The sequence below is a fragment of the Hemiscyllium ocellatum genome, chromosome 4 (genome assembly GCF_020745735.1).
Source record: "Hemiscyllium ocellatum isolate sHemOce1 chromosome 4, sHemOce1.pat.X.cur, whole genome shotgun sequence".
NCBI classification, from domain to species: domain Eukaryota; kingdom Metazoa; phylum Chordata; class Chondrichthyes; order Orectolobiformes; family Hemiscylliidae; genus Hemiscyllium; species Hemiscyllium ocellatum.
Window position 1 is genome coordinate 78,243,669 of NC_083404.1, and position 20,252 is coordinate 78,263,920.

General features: G+C 40.1%; 1 protein-coding gene across 2 annotated transcripts in view; it reads left to right on the forward strand.

Moving 5' to 3' along the window:
• Positions 1-11,746, forward strand: part of LOC132814373 (peroxidasin homolog) — a 590,104-nt gene extending 578,358 nt beyond the window's left edge. For both annotated transcript variants that reach the window (XM_060823479.1, XM_060823480.1), the window contains 2 exons: positions 2,696-2,809; positions 8,799-11,746. In XM_060823479.1, coding sequence (XP_060679462.1) covers positions 2,696-2,809; positions 8,799-8,924 — 240 coding nt within the window. In that variant the 3' untranslated portion in view covers positions 8,925-11,746. The remainder of the gene's footprint in view (positions 1-2,695; positions 2,810-8,798) is intronic.
• The last annotated feature ends 8,506 nt before the right edge of the window (positions 11,747-20,252 follow it).

The window sequence follows — 20,252 nt, forward strand, 5'->3', positions numbered from 1 at the left end:
CCAATTCAAGTTCCCTAACTTTGTTTTTCATTCCCTGATAATTGTGTTGGTTCAAATTCAAAATAGTCGTCATCGAGCCACAGATTTGTCCCTAAATCAGTGTGTAAAATTCGATTGTTATGACCACTGCTATCTAAGAACGCTTCCAATATGAGGTCAGTAATTAATCCTATCTTGTTGGTCAAAACCATGTCTCGTATAGCCTGTTGTTTAAATGGGACCATAACATCCTGATCTAAGAAAATAGACAAAAACTTTCAGTGAATTCCTCATCTAGACTGCTTTTACCAATCTTATTTCCCAGTCTATGTGTAGGTTAAAATTCCCCATGATAACGCCTGTAACTTTTGACAAGCTTGCATTATTTTTTTTGATAACCTGACCTAACGAATTTTGGTTAGGGGCTTGTATGGACCTCCTACAAGTGACCTTTTGATTTCATCATTCCTCATCTTTATCTAGACTGCTCCTATATACATCATCCCTCTCTCTATTGTCCTAATATCATCCATAATTAACGAATTCAGTCCTCCATGTTTTCCTAGCTCCCTGTCCTTCTTCAAAGTCACATTCCCTTTAACACTCAGATTAAAATTTAGGATGTCCAGCAGTCATGTTCCAGTGATAGCCATTAGACTAGACTTAATTTCCTGAATTTGTTCTATTAGTTAATCTATTTTGTTTCAAATGCTATTGCATTCAAATAAATGCATTAAGTTTTGTCCTTTTATTATTTTTGTAACCTCTATTCTTATCTGATTTTCTCGCATTCTCTAACCCTTTCCCATGTTAATTCATCCTTCTCTTGCCTGTGCTGGTGATTCATGATAGTGAAGATAAGATAAGAAAGCATTTCACATCTAAATAGTGTTATCTTTGATTGAGCTACCAGAATAAATCAATGGATCCTTGGTTTGACACCTTATCTGAAGGATTGCTTCATCACTACACAGTGCTTCATTGAAATACTACTTTAGATTATGATCAAGTCACTAATGGAGTTGCCAAGACCCCAGGCTCTGAATTTCCTCTCTCCGTCTCTAACTTTTCTGCATTTAGTTCTCTGTCCCTGCCAATGTATTAGCCCCAACACCAAGGGCTCTTATCTCTTGACGTAACTTTTTGTAAGGTGCTTTGTCGAACACCTTGTATTGTAGCAATTCCTTGTTCTACTCTTTCATTTGATGTGAAGGTCTCTGGTGAGAGAAACATTTATTGCCTATCACTCATTGCCTTTCAATTGAGTGGCTTGGTAGGTCATTTCAGAGTCAATTTATGTTTCTGTTGGTCTGTAGTAAATCACATGGGTTGTTCCCCCTGTGACAATAGTTATCATGATCACCATTTGTGAGACTAGCTTTCAATTCTAGCTGCTGTGGTGAAATTTGAACCTGTGTTCATAGAACATTAATCTGAGACCCTGCATTACTAGTCCAATGATATATCCCCAAAGTGCCACATCTTCCTCTATTTCAAATTCCAAATGTTTCATCAAAAACATTAACAGAGAAAAGTGTGAAGTGATTTATTTTGGCAGAGCACAGAGTTGAGATTAGAACATAAAGAGTACAATTCCAAATAGAATTCCAAGACCTCATTATAGGTGTATCATAAGTCTTTAATGGTTGCAAAACAATTTGAGAGAGTAGTTAATAAAATGTATAATGTCCTAGACTTTATTTTAAAAAAAGACGTACAGTACAAGAGCAGATACATTACATTGGACTTGCATAAAACAACTTTACTATTGTATCCAGTTCTGTCATAATTTGGGAAGGATGATAAGGCATTAGAGAGGATGCAGTAAAGAATGGCCAGAGAGATGAGGAACTTTAGTGCCATAGGCAAATTGAAGAAATTAGGCGAATGATAGAGATATTTAAAAATATTATGACCTGGTGAGAGAGTAGATAGGGAAAATTTATTACAACTGGTAAATGGATTATAAATGCAAGGATAAGCTAATTGAGAAAAAAAGTGGGTATGAGAATCATTTCCACACGGTAAGTTGTGAAGATCTGTACTTTTCTGTCCAATAGTGTGGAACTGAGTGCAGTCAAATCAGTCGAAAGGGAATTAGGTTATTATCTGAAAAGGGAGAAGGTGAGAGAATGGCACTTGGTGCATTGCTCATTTGGAGATCCAACACAGACATGATAATCAAGCTGCCTCGTTCTGTACTTAAACAATTCTGTGATTCTGTGGGTGTGATTATCCAAAAGGAATGTGTAAAGGGTAGGGAGAGAATTGGTACTGTTGGGAAGGCGAATTGAATTGAAAATTGCCTCTATAATGCTGAAAGCAATTAAGAAAAATTGGTTTACAATACACTGAGGATCCCAATGTTGTGACATTTTCTTATATTATATATTAAAAATTATCTGTAGGTCCAATCCTATACACAGCAACACATCAAAACTAAGCAAACCAGAAGTTCCTTTGTTAATCTGAAAGAAAAACTAAAGAACCAGTGAAACTCCTTAGTCTCATTGTTCCCAGAAATTATATCCTTGCAGTACTGCTGTTCTTCTAAAATAAGCCAGATATAGACTTAGGTGATATGTGAGGATTACAATTATCAATAATTTTTATTGTATTAATCATTTCTGATATGTATACAATAATGAGTAATTACTATTCAATTAGTTTCAATTACCTTATATCATGCATATGTCTCACAACTCTCTCCTTAAAGATTGATCAACTTGAATCACGCCTGAAAAAGAATGGCTGCATGGATGAAAAGGGAAATCACAGGAATGAAAATGACCATTGGAGAAAGGAAAGCTGCACTACCTGTTACTGTAAAGTATGTATAAAGTTGCAGGTGATGTTCAGTTGTCTCATGCAGAGTATTTTACACACAAACAACTCTCAGGCTTGTAATACTGATGGCCAGAAAGTCTATGGAGCAGTGTTGACTGGAGAGTCACGTCAGGACAATTTAAATCCTAGTGCAGTTTATTTTGTGGAAATTGCCTCTGAAATTGAAGATTCTATTTGGTAATTTCTGTGCAATAAAGCCCATTAATGTTGCAGAATTTAGAGGAGTCTGACTCTTTTTAACAATCACCCAGCATGAGTGGGTTCAAAAAACTGCTCCGAATCCTGAATAATTAAACTGCACGCCAACTTATGACTGAATCCCCAACTATAACTTTACCTGACTCTTGACACACCTAGCCCCACTGGATGCAACCACAGTCCCGAGCCTGATCCGACCTTGCTGGAGCTAATACCATTCCAGTCGCACCATGACCTAATATAGCCCAGCCTTGCTGGAGCTGACACTTATTTACCTCACCAGCTTGAAACAACCATGTTAGAGCATTCAGCCACCCTCAACCTCTCAATCCCGATGCAATGCCCCACCCTACCATAGTACACTGTCACAGATCTGGCACATAACCCCTTACCTGTGAAGTTACTTAACCTTACATGCTAAATTTTCCTCAGTCACAAAATGATTTTAAGACCATAAGACATAGGAGTGGAAGTAAGGCCATTCGGCCCATCAAGTCCACTCCGCCATTCAATCATGGCTGATGGGCATTTCAACTCCACTTACCCACATTCTCCCCGTAGAGATCTTTAACTCCAGAAATAAGACAGCAAGTGTCATGATAAAGAGGAGTGACTAGGCCTATGACTTGGATGAGGGAATGCTACTTTGTATCCAGTTTATTTCCCCTTTATTTCTCTCTGGACACATTTGGAACAGCCATACTCAGAGTCACAGCTGAAGAAATTGTTGAAAGGTAAGTAGGTAATTTGAAGAGGAATACCTTCAGTCAAATCTGTTTGGATAGAAGTTGGAACATATGCTCCTAGATGTTACTTTATTGCATATATTAACCCATTTATTTCAAACCAGTTGGTGTCAATGTTGAAATAAGCCTAATCTATTAATTGAGATTTCTAGTCTCCTAATTCCTGCCTTTTAATATTACACAGCTTTAAAACTTGGCTGAAATTTATAGTGCACCATAGCTTCCACACTAAGAAATCCCTAAGGACAGCCTATCATGAAGCTAACAGTCATTCCTCAGGGTTTCTAAGGGTTGCTGCAGCATGAATAGCTTTAAGGAGAAATTTTTGCCTCTTTATCGGCCACCTGGATGATTGGCCACTCTGTAGTCACAGCACCACCAACTGGAAGCAATTATATTTCTGGGACTACAAGCAGTTCTGCCATGCCAAGAACCCCAGGTGATCCTGGTTTTGGGGGGTCTCAGCAAATTGGATGATGGGAGGAGGTGCCTTGGTTCAAGAGACTAAGGGGAGGATCATTTAAATAATATTCAGTCCTTCTGGCAAAGTGCATAACAAGTTTTCCCACATCATATTTCATCTGACAAGATTTTGCCTACTCACTTAACCTGTCTTTATCCCTCTGCAAATTATTTCTGTCATGCTCAGAACTTCCCTTACCACCTATTTTTGTCTTATCTGTAAACTTAGCTGTCGTACATTGAATTCCCTCATCCAAATCATTGATACATTTCGTAAATAATTATGGTTTCAGCATTGTAGCATTCTACTCTTTACAGGTTTCCATCTTGAAAATACCCACCCCCCAACCATCTCACTTCTGTGTTCTGTTTGTGAACCAATCCTTAATCCATGCTAGGAGAAAGTGAGGACTGCAGATGCTAGAGATCAGAGCCTGACCTGCTATGCTTTTCCAGCATCACACTCTCGCTTTAATCCATGCTAACATGCTACCTGCAACACCATGGCTCTTATCTTTTTAAGTAACCTTTGTTAGTTAATAAGATGCCTTAATAATACTTAATAAGATGCCTTATTAATATCATTTGGAAATCCAAGATTGTGTCTATTGACTTCCCCATTATCTATTCTGCTTGTTATCTCTTCAAAAGAATTATAATGAATTTTTCAGGTATGATTTTCCCTTCGTAACACCATTCTGACACTGCTTGATGATACTATATATAATATGTACTGAAATAACTCCACATAGGCTTAGTATCCTGTCACTAAGTCACTCTTTACTTACAGGACAGACCTTGACACTGATCCAACTTCCTCAGAGCCAGCTCTGAGTGGACAGAACTCTGGCATTACCATTTCTAATCCATCAGCTAGGGCTCCCTGATTGGTGCTGTTAATCTGGTACAATCAGGGAACTCCTTTTCTGAGGTCCAACTGCCTAACCTCATTTTAAGTACTACAATGATCTTCTATTATATCATTTGTAATACACGCTAATATTTTCACAATGACAGGTGTTAAACTAATTGACATGGTTTCTGCCGCTGTCCCTTTCTACATAAAGGTGTTACATTAGAAGTTTCCCAATCCTGTGGGTCACTTTTCCATATCTTAAACGTTTGCTGAGTGAAAACGTTTTGCCTCATTGCACTCTTGATTCTTTTTCGGATCATTTTAAATCTATGCCCTCATGTTCTTGTTTCTTTAGCTAGTGGGAACAGCTTCTCCTTACCTGCTCTATACAGCCTGCTCATGATTTTGAAAACCTCTATCTAACCTCACAATTAAGTATATTCAAGACAGATAGGATCAAGGATTATCAAAAAAAAAGGCAGGCAAGTGGAGTTGAAGAACAACAGATCAACCATGATCTCATTGAATGTTTGATGGCCAAATGGTCTTCTGCTCATACATCTTATGGTCCCTTGCTGTAGGTGGATTTTGACAATGTCATGAGAGCCTGCAGGACCTCTGTCTGCTACACCAAACTTCAAAAGGCTGAAGGACTGACCAGGACTTAATGTAGAGATTTTCTTTACAGCTACATTCTTTCCAGACCAATTTTTAAATTGCACTTTCCATTTGCATGATGTTGCATGGTGAGCAAGATAGCCATCTCCTCAATTTACAATTCTAGTGAAATTCTGCTACATCCTTTCCAAGCATAGTATGCCTGGAGGAACAACTTCACCCATAGGTGGCTACTTCCAAGTGTGATCCTGAGTGCTGCCAGAACGACAATCCATATCAGGATATCTGACTCCCACATTGAGATCAACAGCAGTTTGAACCTCTTTTGTTTAATGACCACCAACATGTTCTTTTATGAACTGAATATCAGTCTTCTTACAACTTGTTAGCACTAACTGGCTCATATCCCATTCACCTGTACTTAGACCATAAGGCCTTAAGAAATAGGAGCAGAAATTAGGCAATTAAGCCCATCAAGTCTGCTCTGCCACTCAATCATGACAACTGATACATTTTTCAACCCCATTCTCCCCCTTTCTCCCTGTAACCCTTGATCCCCTTGATACTCAAGAACCTATCTATATCAGTCTTAAATATACTCAATGACCTGGCCTCCACAGTCTTCTCTGGCAATGAATTAGAAGTCTTAAAATTACATAAGGTCCAAAGTTGCATATGTTAAGAACTGGTCACTTGCAGGCATATCTGAAAGTTGGATTAACATGTCCTGAGTTTGGAAAACTGAATTTCATTCCCATAAAACATTTTTTTTAATTGTAGAAAACAAACAGGCAGTCAGCAATTACAAATTGCTCATGATTTGACTATTGGTATCAATGTCATTCATTCAAGAATGCTTGCACAATTATATAATCACCAGAGACAAGAGAACATATCCCTTTGAAATTAATCCATAAAGAATTAGCTCAGTGAATGAATATTTCAGATTCCATTAACAGTTGACTAGAAAGGCCTTTGGCTGCTCTGGAAGGTGGAATCCACAGCAAGTGGGCAATTTGGATACACAATTGGCTTGATGGTAGGAAGCTAATCAGTAGTGGAAGGATGCTTATTGGACTGGAGGCCTGTGACTGGTGGAGTGCCTCGAGTCGGTGCTGGGCCCATTTCTGTTTGTTATCTATATCAATGATTTGGGTGAGAATGTACAAGGTATGATTAGTAAGTTTGCAGATGACACTAAAATAGGCAGTATTGTGGACAGTGAGGAAGATCTTCAGATCTGCAGCAGGACTTTGATCAGCTGGGGAAGTAGGCTGAGAAATGGCAATTGGTGTTTAATATAGATAAGTGTGAGGTTTTGCATTTTGGAAAGTCAAATCACGGTAGGAGTTTCATGGTGAAAGGGCTTTAAGGAGCATAGTAGAACAGAGTGACCTTGGAGTTCAGGTGCACGGTTCTCTGAAAGTGGAGTCACAGGTAGACAGGGCATTGACAAAGACTTTTGGCACACTGGCCTTCGTCAATCACGGCATTGAGTATAGAGGTTGGGAAGTTATGTTGCAGATGTACATGATGTTGGTGAGGCCGCACTTGGAGTATTGTGTTCAGTTTTGGTCACCTTGCTATAAGAAGGATGTTCTTAAATTGAAAAGAATGCAGAAGAAATTTGCAAGGATGTTGCCAAGACTCAATGGTCTGAGTTATTGGGAGAGGTTAGACAAGCTAGGATGTCTTTCTTTAGAGCATAGGAGGCTGAGGGGGATGTTATAGAAGTGTATAGGGTGAATATACTCAGTCTTTTTCCCAGATTTGGGGAATCATGGATTAAAGGGCATCTGGTTAGAGTGGAATAAAAGAGAAGCTGAGGGGCAACTGTTTTACAGAGTATGGAAGGCATATGGAATGAGTTGCCAGCATAACTTATTGATGTGGGTACATTAACAACATTTTAAGGCATTTGGATAAATACATGGATAGGAAAGGTTCAGAAGGATATGGGCCAAGTGCAGGGAAACGAGGTTAGCATAAGACATAGGAGTGGAAGTAAGGCCATTCGGCACATCGAGTCCACTCTGCCATTCAATCATGGCTGATGGGCATTTCATTCCACTTACCCGCATTCTCCCCATAGCCCTTAATTCCTTGTGACATCAAGAATTTATCAATCTCTGCCTTGAAGACATTTAGCGTCCTGGCCTCCACTGCACTCTGTGGCAATGAATTCCACAGGCCCACCACTCTCGGGCTGAAGATATGTCTCAGCATTTCTGTTCTGAATTGACCCCCTCTAATTCTAAGGCTGTGTCCACGGGTCCTAGTCTCCTTGCCTAATGGAAACAATTTCCTAGCATCCACCCTTTCCAAGCCATGTATTATCTTGTAAGTTTCTATTAGATCTCCCCTTAATCTTCTAAGCTCCAATGAATACAATCCCAGGATCCTCAGCCGTTCCTCATATGTTAGACTTACCATTCCAGGGATCATCCGTGTGAATCTCTGCTGGACACGCTCCAGTGCCAGTATGTCCTCCTTGAGGTGTGGGGACCAAAACTGGACACAGTACTCCAAATGGAGCCTAACCAGAGCTTTATAAAGTCTCAGAAGCACAACGGTGCTTTTATATTCCAACCCTCTTGAGATAAATGACAACATTGCATTTGCTTTCTTAATCACGGACTCAACCTGCATGTTTACTTTTAGAGAATCCTCGACTAGCACTCCCAGATCCCTTTGTACTTTGGCTTTATGAATTTTCTTATCGTTTAGAAAGTAGTCCATGCTCGTATTCTTTTTTCCAAAGTGCAAGACCTCACATTTACTCACATTGAATTCCATCCGCCATTTCCTGGACCACTCTCCCAAACTGCCTAGATCCTTCTGCAAGGTGGACATTTTAATTGGCTTGGACCAGTTTGGGCCAAAGGTCTGTCTCCATGTTGTAGGACTCTGACTCTAAATATGGCAAAAAGTAATTGAGGTAGATGTCCATTTGAATCATGTTTGCAAAATGAGAATTTATGACTAAACCTTATGATTGAAATGCTGTTTTCCCACAAAAATGTCCAGTGGCTGGTGACATTTTATACAACTGGCAGGGAATTTTAACAGTTCTGTTGATTCTTTCTTTCTAGAATGGACAGGTGACCTGCTATGTAGAAAAATGTCCTCTTCTCAAGTGCTCCAAATCTACCAAAAAGAAAGGGAGGTGTTGTCCTGTCTGCGTGAAGTCAGCAAGTAAATTTGAACCTTTTGCATAGTTCTGGATAAAAGAATGTAGTACTTGGAGGGGAAAAAAAAATATGTGTTTCTCAGCCTCTTGCAATGTCTACTGATGTCTGGATAACAAAGACAGGGAGAGAATGAACTTTCTGGTCTTATGTTGACCATTGCTGGCACTCTGCACTAGTCCATTTTCTCACATTAAGCAATGTCTCATTTTAAAGAAAAGATCAGTTTCATCAAAGTGTTAAATCAGCCCTCAGTAACAAATTTATGGAGTTAAAACTATTTGCAGTTTAAATATGAAATGACTCTCACTGTTAACCTTTTACAAAAATAAAAACAGAAAATGTTCTGAGTACTCAGCAGGCCAAGCAGCTTCTGTGGAAAGGGAATTGAAGTTAACTTTACAATTTGGTGAACATATGTGGTTCTGATGAAAACCTGAAATGTTGATCTGATTTTGCAGTTAGTGGTGAAGTAACAGTGCTCATATTGGTCCACAAAAAAAGCTACCCACAAATATCTAGCAGTCTGGTAGAAGGAAAGTTCCCAGTGCCACAATGCTGATTTGAAATTGGTGCTATAAACCAAGAGAACCTCTAGGCCTTTGACAATGCTGATGCCAAGAAACAGAATAAGTAGTCAGTCAGGTTGACACATTCTCACAGAGAGCAAATCAGGAACTAAAATGCAGGGTCTTTCACTTTTAATTTAAATTTTAAAAATCAAAATAAATGATTGGAAAATATTCATTGAATTAAGTCAGAAGCAAAAATACAAATAAGGTATTATTCTTAACATCTGTTGTGTTAATATATTGGAGAAATTTAATGTTTCACAAATGTAACTTTTAGTTTTTAGGGACAGAACTTTTATTCAGCAGTAATTATAAAATCTAATATAATTTTCACAAAACCCAGTGCCAATCATTCAATAAGATGGAACCTCTTCAGGATGTTTGCAATATCACTTAAAAAAACAACTTAAAGCCAACCTGAGTAGCAATCCTTCACCACTGCTGTATGTTCTGCTGAGTGCCTCGAGCATTATTCTTTTTCAGATTTCTGGTATCAACATATTTTACTCTGGCATGAAGATGCTGGAATTTATTTGAAAAACATTGCTATTTATCACATTGTCAAGGTACCTTATCATTTTAAAACTCATTACTTAGATACTGCAGTTATGATTTGCATTTTAATTAATTTATTTTTTTTGAAGCAGTGATAAATATTAAGGTAATGTTCACTGAGAAGTGATTATGTTGTCTTCACATACACTATCCAAAGACTAACCATTTGGTAAATTCCAACGGTGTTCATTATACTGTTCAAGAGAACATCAGTAGCCATGATGGTGATTGTGTAAAGACCCATTTTCTTCATTCTACCAAATGTACCTCACACCTTTTCAAAGCCAGGGATGTGTTGTGCACAAATATGGTGCTGATAATTATGCCTCAAAATTGGATCATTGTTGGATTGTATTATTCTTTTCTAATTTTATATAAAGATTTGTAACAATACAAATATAGTACCAATGATCTGATGTAACACTTGAAATGTTCAGTTTTAAAGCTTGTTAGCAAAGTAATTGGAATTTTAGACTTTTGAGCAATGAGTATTTGAAATGTCATTTAAATATAAATTACTATTCTTATATTTCGCAAGCTTTAAGAATCATTTACATACCTATATATGCCTTGACTATAGTACTGCACATATGTGAAATTTACAGCTACAGAATAGTACATTTCTTTCTTGAAAAATAACTTTGGTTTTAAAGCATTACACTTTTTATGGGTAGATTGGTACCCGAGACCCTTGGTGCTTCAACAATTTTTGCATTCATGTATGTTTGGTATCAGCAATAATACATGAAGTTCAATTCTTTTTGTACGTTCATTGTGGCGGAATTATGTTGAAAATTGTAATCATCTTTATATATTCTGATGTGATTGTATTTTAATTTGTAATTTTATTTATAATTTTTAATGCACGCATCCAAATAAAAATCTAGATATAAAAAAACTTTATTAGGCATTGCTGTGGCCCGTTAGAGCACATGGTGTTTATATTTTCAAATTCATTTTTAAAGTTAAAGCCATTGTTCATATATATATGAACAGTATTAAAAACATACTTTGTTTTTGCTTTGACATTTGATGTTGACGAATGGATAAATATTGGCTAAGACACTCTGGAGAAATCTTTTTTCTCTTTTTTGAAACTGTGGCATGGATCTTATGTCCTTTTTCATGTTTAAGTATTCAAAATGGGACTTGTGCCCACAACATGCTAAAAATGAGAGTGTGCCTGTTAAGCATAACTGCTATGTATCATTAATTTGCAATTTAGCCTTCTCTGCTTCTATGACAGTAATCCCTGTAACTTAAGTTTCCCTTCCATGGTGTATTTAAGGAGAAACTAAATGGACATGATGAAGAAGAATTGGGCAATAGATGAAGTAGGGTGGGAGGACAAGTATGTCCATGTTCAGCTGAGTGGTTTCTTTCTATCTGTTAACTTGTGCAATAACATCCCAGTTTTGACAGTTAACACGTGCAAGTTCTAAAAGAATTCCAGTGCATGAGAGGGTTAATCTGTGCCATTTCATTTCAGTGGCATATGCCTGTGGCAAAACACTTGCAAAAATTTATTTTAATGTAATGAAAAATGTCCTCTGCCTACTAGTTATGACTGTGTACAGTAACATGTACTACAAGTTTCTGGTGATGTTTTATAATGATACAATAATACTATGAGTTTCTGTCTGAAAATGAACTGAATATGTTTCAATGAAAACATTTATGTCTGTAGTCAGCAAAATAGAGACCATTAAAAGGTTTGAAGTGTGACTGCTGTGGCATTTTCTTGGAATTATTTAGAAATGAGCAACTTTTGATTGACTTGCTTTTTCTTTTAATATTGCATTCAAATATAGCATATTATTGTTACAAGTAAAGGTGAAAATCTTTACCTCAACAACTTAGATATCTCTAAGATAAGTAATTATTTGCACTACCTGTGATGGTAATACTAGAAATGAGTGTCCAGATGCCAACATGTTCCACGCACCACCCAATGTTTGTAGTTATTATAGATCATAAAAAAAAGGTCATGGAATAGAAGGATGGCCCATGAAACTTATTCTTGTCAACAAAGTTTTTGGTGCAATTTTGTGTCTATTGGCAACTGTAGTGGAAATGCCAAACATTATTTTAGTAAAGGCATTGGCATGTGTAAAGGGAATACCTACTGGGAGTATACACTGTAAATAACTCATGACATCAACCATCTGGAACCCAACATTTAAGTTAATGCACTCCTTTAATTCATACATTTGAAGATGTATTCAGCAACTCGAAGGATGCTTTACATGCACCACGTCCATGGGAATCATCAACTAACTTCAGGTCTGTTTCTGATTAATTTGGTATCTTGTATAGATGCTTAAAATTCTGAACTTCATAGTGGGCAGTCTAGCAGGTATTAAAGAACATATCCTAGCTTCAAGAATTCTGCAAAACAATTTATCTCCAGGCATAGGTGTGGTAGATCTCCTTATACTACGGTATGGCAAAGTGAATGAACAGAGGCAACATGAAGCAGGACAAACTGCTGGAATAGGGAGGAAAAAGTGTTGGAAAAATGCTCTTAGCAGGAGGTCACAACTACAAAGTGTACAAAGTGAAATTTGCATACCCAAATCTCAATAAGCAACCGTGAAGGGAAATTTCCAAGCAAAATCAAGGTGGGTTTGAAACCAGGAAGATTAAGGGGGGAAAAGAAAGTTGATGAAATGTTCTCCTCTTTAGCAGCTTTTGTTGGGATGGGGTTTGTAGAAAAGTAAGCGACCCTCCCACACTGCATAACTGAGGGAGGTTGCAGCTATTGAAGCGGCAACAGGAGACCAATCTCTCTCAATAGGTGGCAAATTCAGCTGCCTTCAAAGACCGTGGATCTGGAGGCAGAAGTCATAGAGTCATAGAGATGTACAGCACGGAAACAGACCCTTCGGTTCAACCCGTCCATGGCGACCAGCTATTCCAACCCAATCTAGTCCCACCTGCCAGCACCCGGCCCATATACCTCCAAACTCTTCCTATTCATACATCCATCCAAATGCTTTTTAAATGTTGCAATTGTACCAGCCTCCATCACTTCCTCATTCCATACACCACCTGTGTGAAAACGTTGCCCCTTAAGTCCCTTTTGTATCTTTCCCCTTTAACCTATGCCCTCTAGTTCTGGACTCCCCGACCCCAGGGAAAAGATTGTGTCTATTTATCCTATCCATGTCCCTCATAATTTTGTAAACCTCTATAAGGTCACCCCTCAGCCTCCGCGCTCCTGGAAAAACAGCCCCAGCCTGTTCAGCCTCTCCTTATAGCTCCACTCCTCCAATCCTGGCAACATCCTTGTAAATCTTTTCTGAACCCTTTCAAGTTTTACAACACCTTTCTGATAGGAAGGAGACCAGAATTGCACCCAAAATTCCAACAGTGGGGCCTAACCACTGACCTGTACAGCCACAACATGACCTCCCAACTCCTGTACTCAATACTCTGACCAACAAATGAAAGCATACCAAACGCTGCCTTCACTATCCTATCTACCTGCGACTCCAAGGAGCTATTAACCTGCACGCCAAGGTCTCTTAGTTCAGCAACACTTCCCTAGGCCCTCACCATTAAGTATATATGTTTCAAAATCCCACCACCTTCCTGCCTTTTCCAAAATTATGTTACGGTGGGAAAGCCTAATCTTGACCTTCGTAGAATTAAGTAAAAATCCCCTTTTCTTATAATACTGGACAAAAACCCTGGACGTTTTGAGCATCTAAAATACTACACAAAAGCCTGAGCTCAGGCTGCATCATATACTCAGAGCCAGAATGATTTCAGTCTGGAACCATTATTCTGTCCGAAAATCCAATTTATACCTTCACCCTAAGAGAACAATAAACTAGATGTAACACTAGACTGAAACTAACTTTTACATTTCAGTCTAAACAACCCAGACATTACAGAACCTATACAGATATCAGACAGTCCACTTCAATCTATATAATTTTGGGTATTCAAACTCCATCAAAATACATTCACACATATTCTTAACTGTCAGGAAGGCAATTGACCTCAATGGGAACACCAGTAATACATTAGCAAGTACAGATTTGGCACAGAGATAAGAGACTCACAACTAGTTTAATTGTAGGGCCAGATCTCACCTGAAGACTTATCCCCACAGCTACCTCGAGAAGAGGGATCCCAAACAACTGTCTCCCCAACAGCAATTCCCCAGGAGGCATTCCAAACAGTGATCCCCAGAAGAAGAATGACAGCAGCTAATTCCAGTGGCTACTTCCAAGAGCTATCTCCAGAAGGGGGATCCAGACAACAATTCTGAAATCTACTAACACAGGCCTGTTCCATACTAGGGGAATCAGCAGCAACTGACCACCACCAGCAGACCTAAGAACTGACCGACTCCAAAAACAATCAACACGACCGAAAGTACAAGACCACAGACCACGTCCTGAGGTGAAAACCAACTGTCAAAACCATCGCAAAATAAGGGAAACCAAGTACTCACCCAATAAATCCAACATACATCCTACCACATTAGTGGACTCAACCCAGGCTGAAGGCCTACTCTGTCCAAAGTCGTCTTCAAAGAACCAGGTATAGCAAGCGTGAACAGTCCGCTGTACTTCAAAATCATATTTTCCCCCAATGGTGAGTTTAAACTCCAGAGACTCCAACGTTTCCAACCCAGGTGGTGGGTCTGGGGTTAGAAGGGGGAGAAGTGTATTTAATAAACGCAGTGAATCTTATGCCCTGAAACACTTATCCACTGCCGCCTTCATTTCATATTCCTAAATAAGTGTCATAAGTAGGGAGCTGGGGGTGATTCAAACCATCTAAAAATCAGCAAATTACTGATGGCAAGCCACAATTCTACATCTTCCCACCTAATCAACCACCCCACCCTGTCATATTATTGGTCACTATCTTAGCCCCAGGAGAGACAAGAAAGAGTCAGCCCATCTAACTAACAAACAGGACTGAACCTGGTCCATTTTAGTTGTGGAAACCAGGCATAGGAAATAACGTGGTTGGTACACAGAGTGACACAGACATTCTTTCATCACAGCCCATATCCATGGTCACTAAAACCATAAATCTCTATGCAAGTATGAAGGCGAAACAAAAAAGGATTTTCTGTACTAGAGGTCATTGCCCATAATGTTTCAAAAGAGCTGGAAAAGTAAACTAACGTTCTCTGACACACTGGTTGTTTGCACACATGGCTGCTGGGAAGAGCTGAGGGTTTTCTGTTCAGAAACAGAACTAACACCCATGTAATAGTCCAAGGAGGCATTGAAATGCCAATAGGGAAATTTCTTTTCAAGAGGAAACTCATTTAGCAAGGTATTGGTGGTTTTAATCCTATGTTTGCCATTTTGGGTATTGACCTTTTATAACAAAATGATCTCTCACACTGGAAGATCAAACTGTATAAAAAACTTAACAGCTTTCTCAAAGATTCTGTAAAGTTGCAGCAGCTGAAAAGATACAGAAACCCAATAGAATTAAATACAAATCAGGGAAATCCTCAAACATTCTAGCAGATAGTATGGGAGACATCCCACTTAGTTGGAGAGCTGAGAAAAGTCATTTGAGCAAGTCTGAAACCAAACCAAATGAATGACCAGAGATGGAAAAAAAATCCCACAAGTACAAATTCAAATTCACCACAGAAAGAATTGAGACTTCAGGATAACCTTAAAGGGTTAATGGAATCTACCATTGAACCAGATGGTCCTGTCTGTGCTGAGATATCACACACATTAATCACACCCTTTAGTGTGCAGTTGCAGAATGCAGCTGCAGGAATAGTTGTCATTGAACTTGGTTGAAAACATGACCTTGGTGAACTTGATGATTAGGAGTTACCGTGAAGGCTGAGAATTATAAATTGACTGACAGTAATGATGAATCTCAGTAGACATGGGAAATTGTATTAATAGGGAAAAGAGGAAGGGGAGATAGAAAGAAAACAAAGTGCAAAGACGAAGGGAAAAACAAAACTGTATAAGCAGTTACCAATTTTTCAAAGAATATAGAAGGCAGAGGTACAGGACTGTGCCCTGCCTATTTTCATCATGGAAAACCAGGCCACAGCAAACAACACTGCCAGCATACAAAGAGAGACAAAGTATATTAACCTTACTGATAACAATTAAATAAAATCCAAAGTATGTAGAATGAGGATAAACTCACAGATTTAAAAATCTTTTTTAAAATGACAGAAATGTTAAAGAAAAGCAAAAACTGGAGTTCAGAAAATCTGGAATTAAAAACAGAAAATACAGGAGAAACTCAGCAGGCCTGGCAGCATCTGTGCAGAGAGAAACAGTTACTGTTTTGAGTGTGATATGATACTTCCATTACATCTTTTGATTGAACATAAAAGGCGTTTTAATCACCATCTTGTATCAGCAGAAAGAATTTCAGTTTGAGAAGGGACAAATTACTGATGGAGAAGGAAGTCATTTCAAAAGAAGAAATTAAAAGCTTTAAATCTAGGAAGTGCACACGAACTGCAGAACATGTTCTCCCCAGCAAGCAGTGGAGGCTGCTCCCTAAATATATTTAAGACAGGTTTAAACGGGTTTTTTATCTTTCATGGAGATTGCAATTAATTGGGACACAGAGGAAAGTAGAGTTAAGATGATATCAGATCAGTCACCACATTATTGAATAGCAGAATAGGCTCAAGGGGCTGAATAGTGCAGCAGGTCAGGCAGCATCCAAGGAACAGGAGATTCGACATTTCGGGCATAAGCCCTTCATCAGGAATGAGGAAAGTGTCTCCAGCAGGCTAAGATAAAAGGTAGAGAGGAGGGACTTGGGGGAGGGGCGATGGAAATGTGATAGGTGGAAGAAGGTCAAGGTGAGGGTGATAGACCGGAGTGGGGTGGGGGCGGAGAGGTCAGGAAGAAGATTGCAGATTAGGAGGGCGGTGCTGAGTTCGAGGGATTTGACTGAGACCAGGTGGGGGGGAGGGGAAATGAGGAAACTGGAGAAATCTGAGTTCATCCCTTGTGGTTGGAGGGTTCCTAGGCTCTTCCTCCAACCGTCGTATTGTTATGGTCTGGCGATGGAGGAGTCCAAGGACCTGCATGTCCATGGTGGAGTGGGCGGGGGAGTTAAAATGTTGAGCCACAGGGTAGTTGGGTTTGTTGGTCCGGGTGAACCAGAGGTGTTCTCTGAAACGTTCCGCAAGTAGGCGGCCTGTCTCCTCAATATAGAGGAGGCCACATCGGGTGCAGTGGATGCAATAGATGATGTGTGTGGAGGTGCAGGTGAATTAGTGGTGGATATGGAAGGATCCCTTGGGGCCTTGGAGAGGAGTAAGGGAGGAGGTGTGAGTGCAAATTTTGCATTTCTTGCAGTTGCAGGGCAAGGTGCCGGGAGTGGAGGATGGGTTGATGGGGAGTGTGGACCTGACTAGGGAGTCACGGAAGGAGTGGTCTTTTCGGAACGCTGATAGGGGAGGGGAGGGGAGGGAAATATATCCCTGGTGGTGGGGTCTGTTTGGAGGTGGCGGAAATCATAAATAGACCAGCATTTATTTCATTGTTCTTGCATTTCTGAACTCTACTGGTAAATCCATTTGATAAATCAGGTGGGGTATTTCAGGATTTGGCCATGTGATCTTGAAGAAATGATAGAATGTTCTCAAGTCAGGATGGTTTATAACTTGAAAGGAGAAATGATAGAGATAGTGTTCCAATCTTGGACATGCCAGAACAAAATTATGATTTAAGTGAAGTCTTAACTGGAAAAAATGTGTAACTGAAAAAAAACCAAAAATCCTTCAAGCTGCACTTATCCAGCTGTAGATAACTTTTCAGACGGTCAGCAGAAACTGTTTTTAAAGGTGTGATGAAAGGCATATAACTTATAAATTTTCATACGATGTATGTGGAGGTTGGTGGGGTGGTAGGTGAGAACCAGTGGGGTTCTGTCCTGGTGGCAGTTGGAGGGGGAAGTGGAGGAGCTGCGGTGGAGGGCATCATCGATCACGTCTGGGGGGAATCTGCGGTTCTCGAAGAAGGAGGCCATCTGGGCTGTACCGTATTGGAATTGGTCCTGCTGGGAGCAGATGCGGTGGAGACGAAGGAATTGGGAATATGGGATGGCGTTTTTACAGGGGGCAGGGTGGGAGGAGGTGTAGTCTAGGTAGCTATGGGAGTCAGTCGGTTTATAGTAAATGTCCATGTTGATTCGGTCGCCCAAGATAGAAATGGAAAGGTCTAGGAAGGGGAGGCAGGAGTCTGAGATGGTCCAGGTGAATTTGAGGTCAGGGTGGGAGGTGTTGGTAAAGTGGATGAACTGTTCAACCTCCTCGTGGGAGTATGAGGCAGTGCCGATACAGTCATCAATGTAGCGGAGGAAAAGGTGGGGGGTGGTGCCAGTGTAGTTGCGGAAGATGAACTGTTCCACATATCCTACAAAGAGGCAGGCATAGCTGGGGCCCATGCGGGTGCTCATGGCAACTTCTTTGGTTTGGAGGAAGTGAAGGATTGGAAAGAGAAGTTGTTCAGGGTGAAGATCAGTTCAGTCAGTCGAAGGAGGGTGTTAGTGGAAGACACCCAGATGAAATCAGATTTCTCCAGTTTCCTCATTTCCCCTCCCACCACCTTGTCTCAGTCAAATCCCTCGAACTCAGCACCGCCTTCCTAACCTGCAATCTTCTTCCTGACCTCTCCGCCCCCACCCCACTCCGGCCTATCACTCTCACCTTGACCTCCTTCCACCTATTGCATCTCCATCGCCCATCCCCCAAGTCCCTCCTCCCTACCTTTTATCTTAGCCTGCTGGACACACTTTCCTCATTCCTGAAGAAGGGCTTATGCCCGAAACGTCGAATCTCCTGTTCCTTGGATGCTGCCTGACCTGCTGCGCTTTTCCAGCAACACATTTTCAGCTCTGATCTCCAGGATCTGAAGACCTCACTTTCTCCTCAAGGGACTGAATAATCCACTTATGCTCTTACAAAATCAATGAAAACCAGAGGCTAAGCCTTCTATGAGTCAGAATCATATCTTGCATAAGGGAAGTCGATTGTGATTGTTGGAAGACATACCTCTCAACCTGATCACCCTGATGAGGAATGAATGTAAAAGATTGCATGTCCATGATGGAGGAAGAGTTGAGGGCTGAGGAGTTGGAAATTGTGGAAATGATTTACGTTTTTGACTATTCTGAACGTTTAAATGTGAAGCGAATGAACAAGGGGTGAAAAGTAGAGTCAAGATCAGAAGCAATCAGTTCACTGGGTCAGAAACAGACTGAAACAGTGGGTCTGTTGTTTGTGGATTTTGGGAAGGTGGTAGAACAAGACAGAATGAGTTTTAGGGACTATAAGGTGGAACCTGTAGAGGAGTTCAGAGGAGACAAAGTCAATGACATTCGTGGAAACTACAGCCTGATGTTCAATGATGGAGTCATGATCAGGGGAGAAAGGAGGAACTGTCAAACAGTTGGTGTTCAGCCTCTGCGGTAAAGGTTGGCATGCCAACAAAGAACAGCACTACTGTTAACAGCAGGTTGCGTATCGCAAATTCAGTAGGAGACAGGATAAATCAAGTGAGGGGTGCAGAGAAATTAAGGCTGCCAATGTCAAGTTGGCAGTTTTTGAGGCAGCTAAAAGGCCAGAGTTAGGGGGCTGAATGTATTACTGATGACTTAAAGAGACTGTGGAGCAGGGTGAGCACTTCTGTCCACAGACATGGGTACAGAGGTGAAGATGATGAAAGACAAGTTCACTATCATGTTATGCCTGAAATTCATTGAGTTCTGGGCATAAAGGGAAAACTTTGAGTCCTTTGATGAGCACAGAAAATCTGGCATCAGCGGGAAAGGAGAGAGGTTATAGTGATACTCCCCACTTTTTATCAGCCATAGTATGAGACTGTTGTAATTGCACAGCAAGAAGTGAGATTAAAAGAAGGAATAGAGGAGGATGGAAGGGGAGGAGAAAAAGAATCCAAATGGAGTGTCAATATCTGCGAATGTTTGGAGCTTACATTCCTAAAATCCTGAAGGAAAGAGAAAAAGTTTCTTATGGGTTGAAGACTGAAATTGAACAGGGTCTGGCACAACTTTGAACAGTGTGAGGTAGTGCCAATGGAGAGAAAAATCAAAAGTGCACACGTGATGGCACATCACACTGAGTGTGGATGTCAGGATGTGGCAGGAGAAGCTGTCTGAGGAAGGTTATATGTCTTGGAGATACCAGTCATCCGGGGTCAATTACTCCTGATACCATGCAGTAGTGAGTATAAGA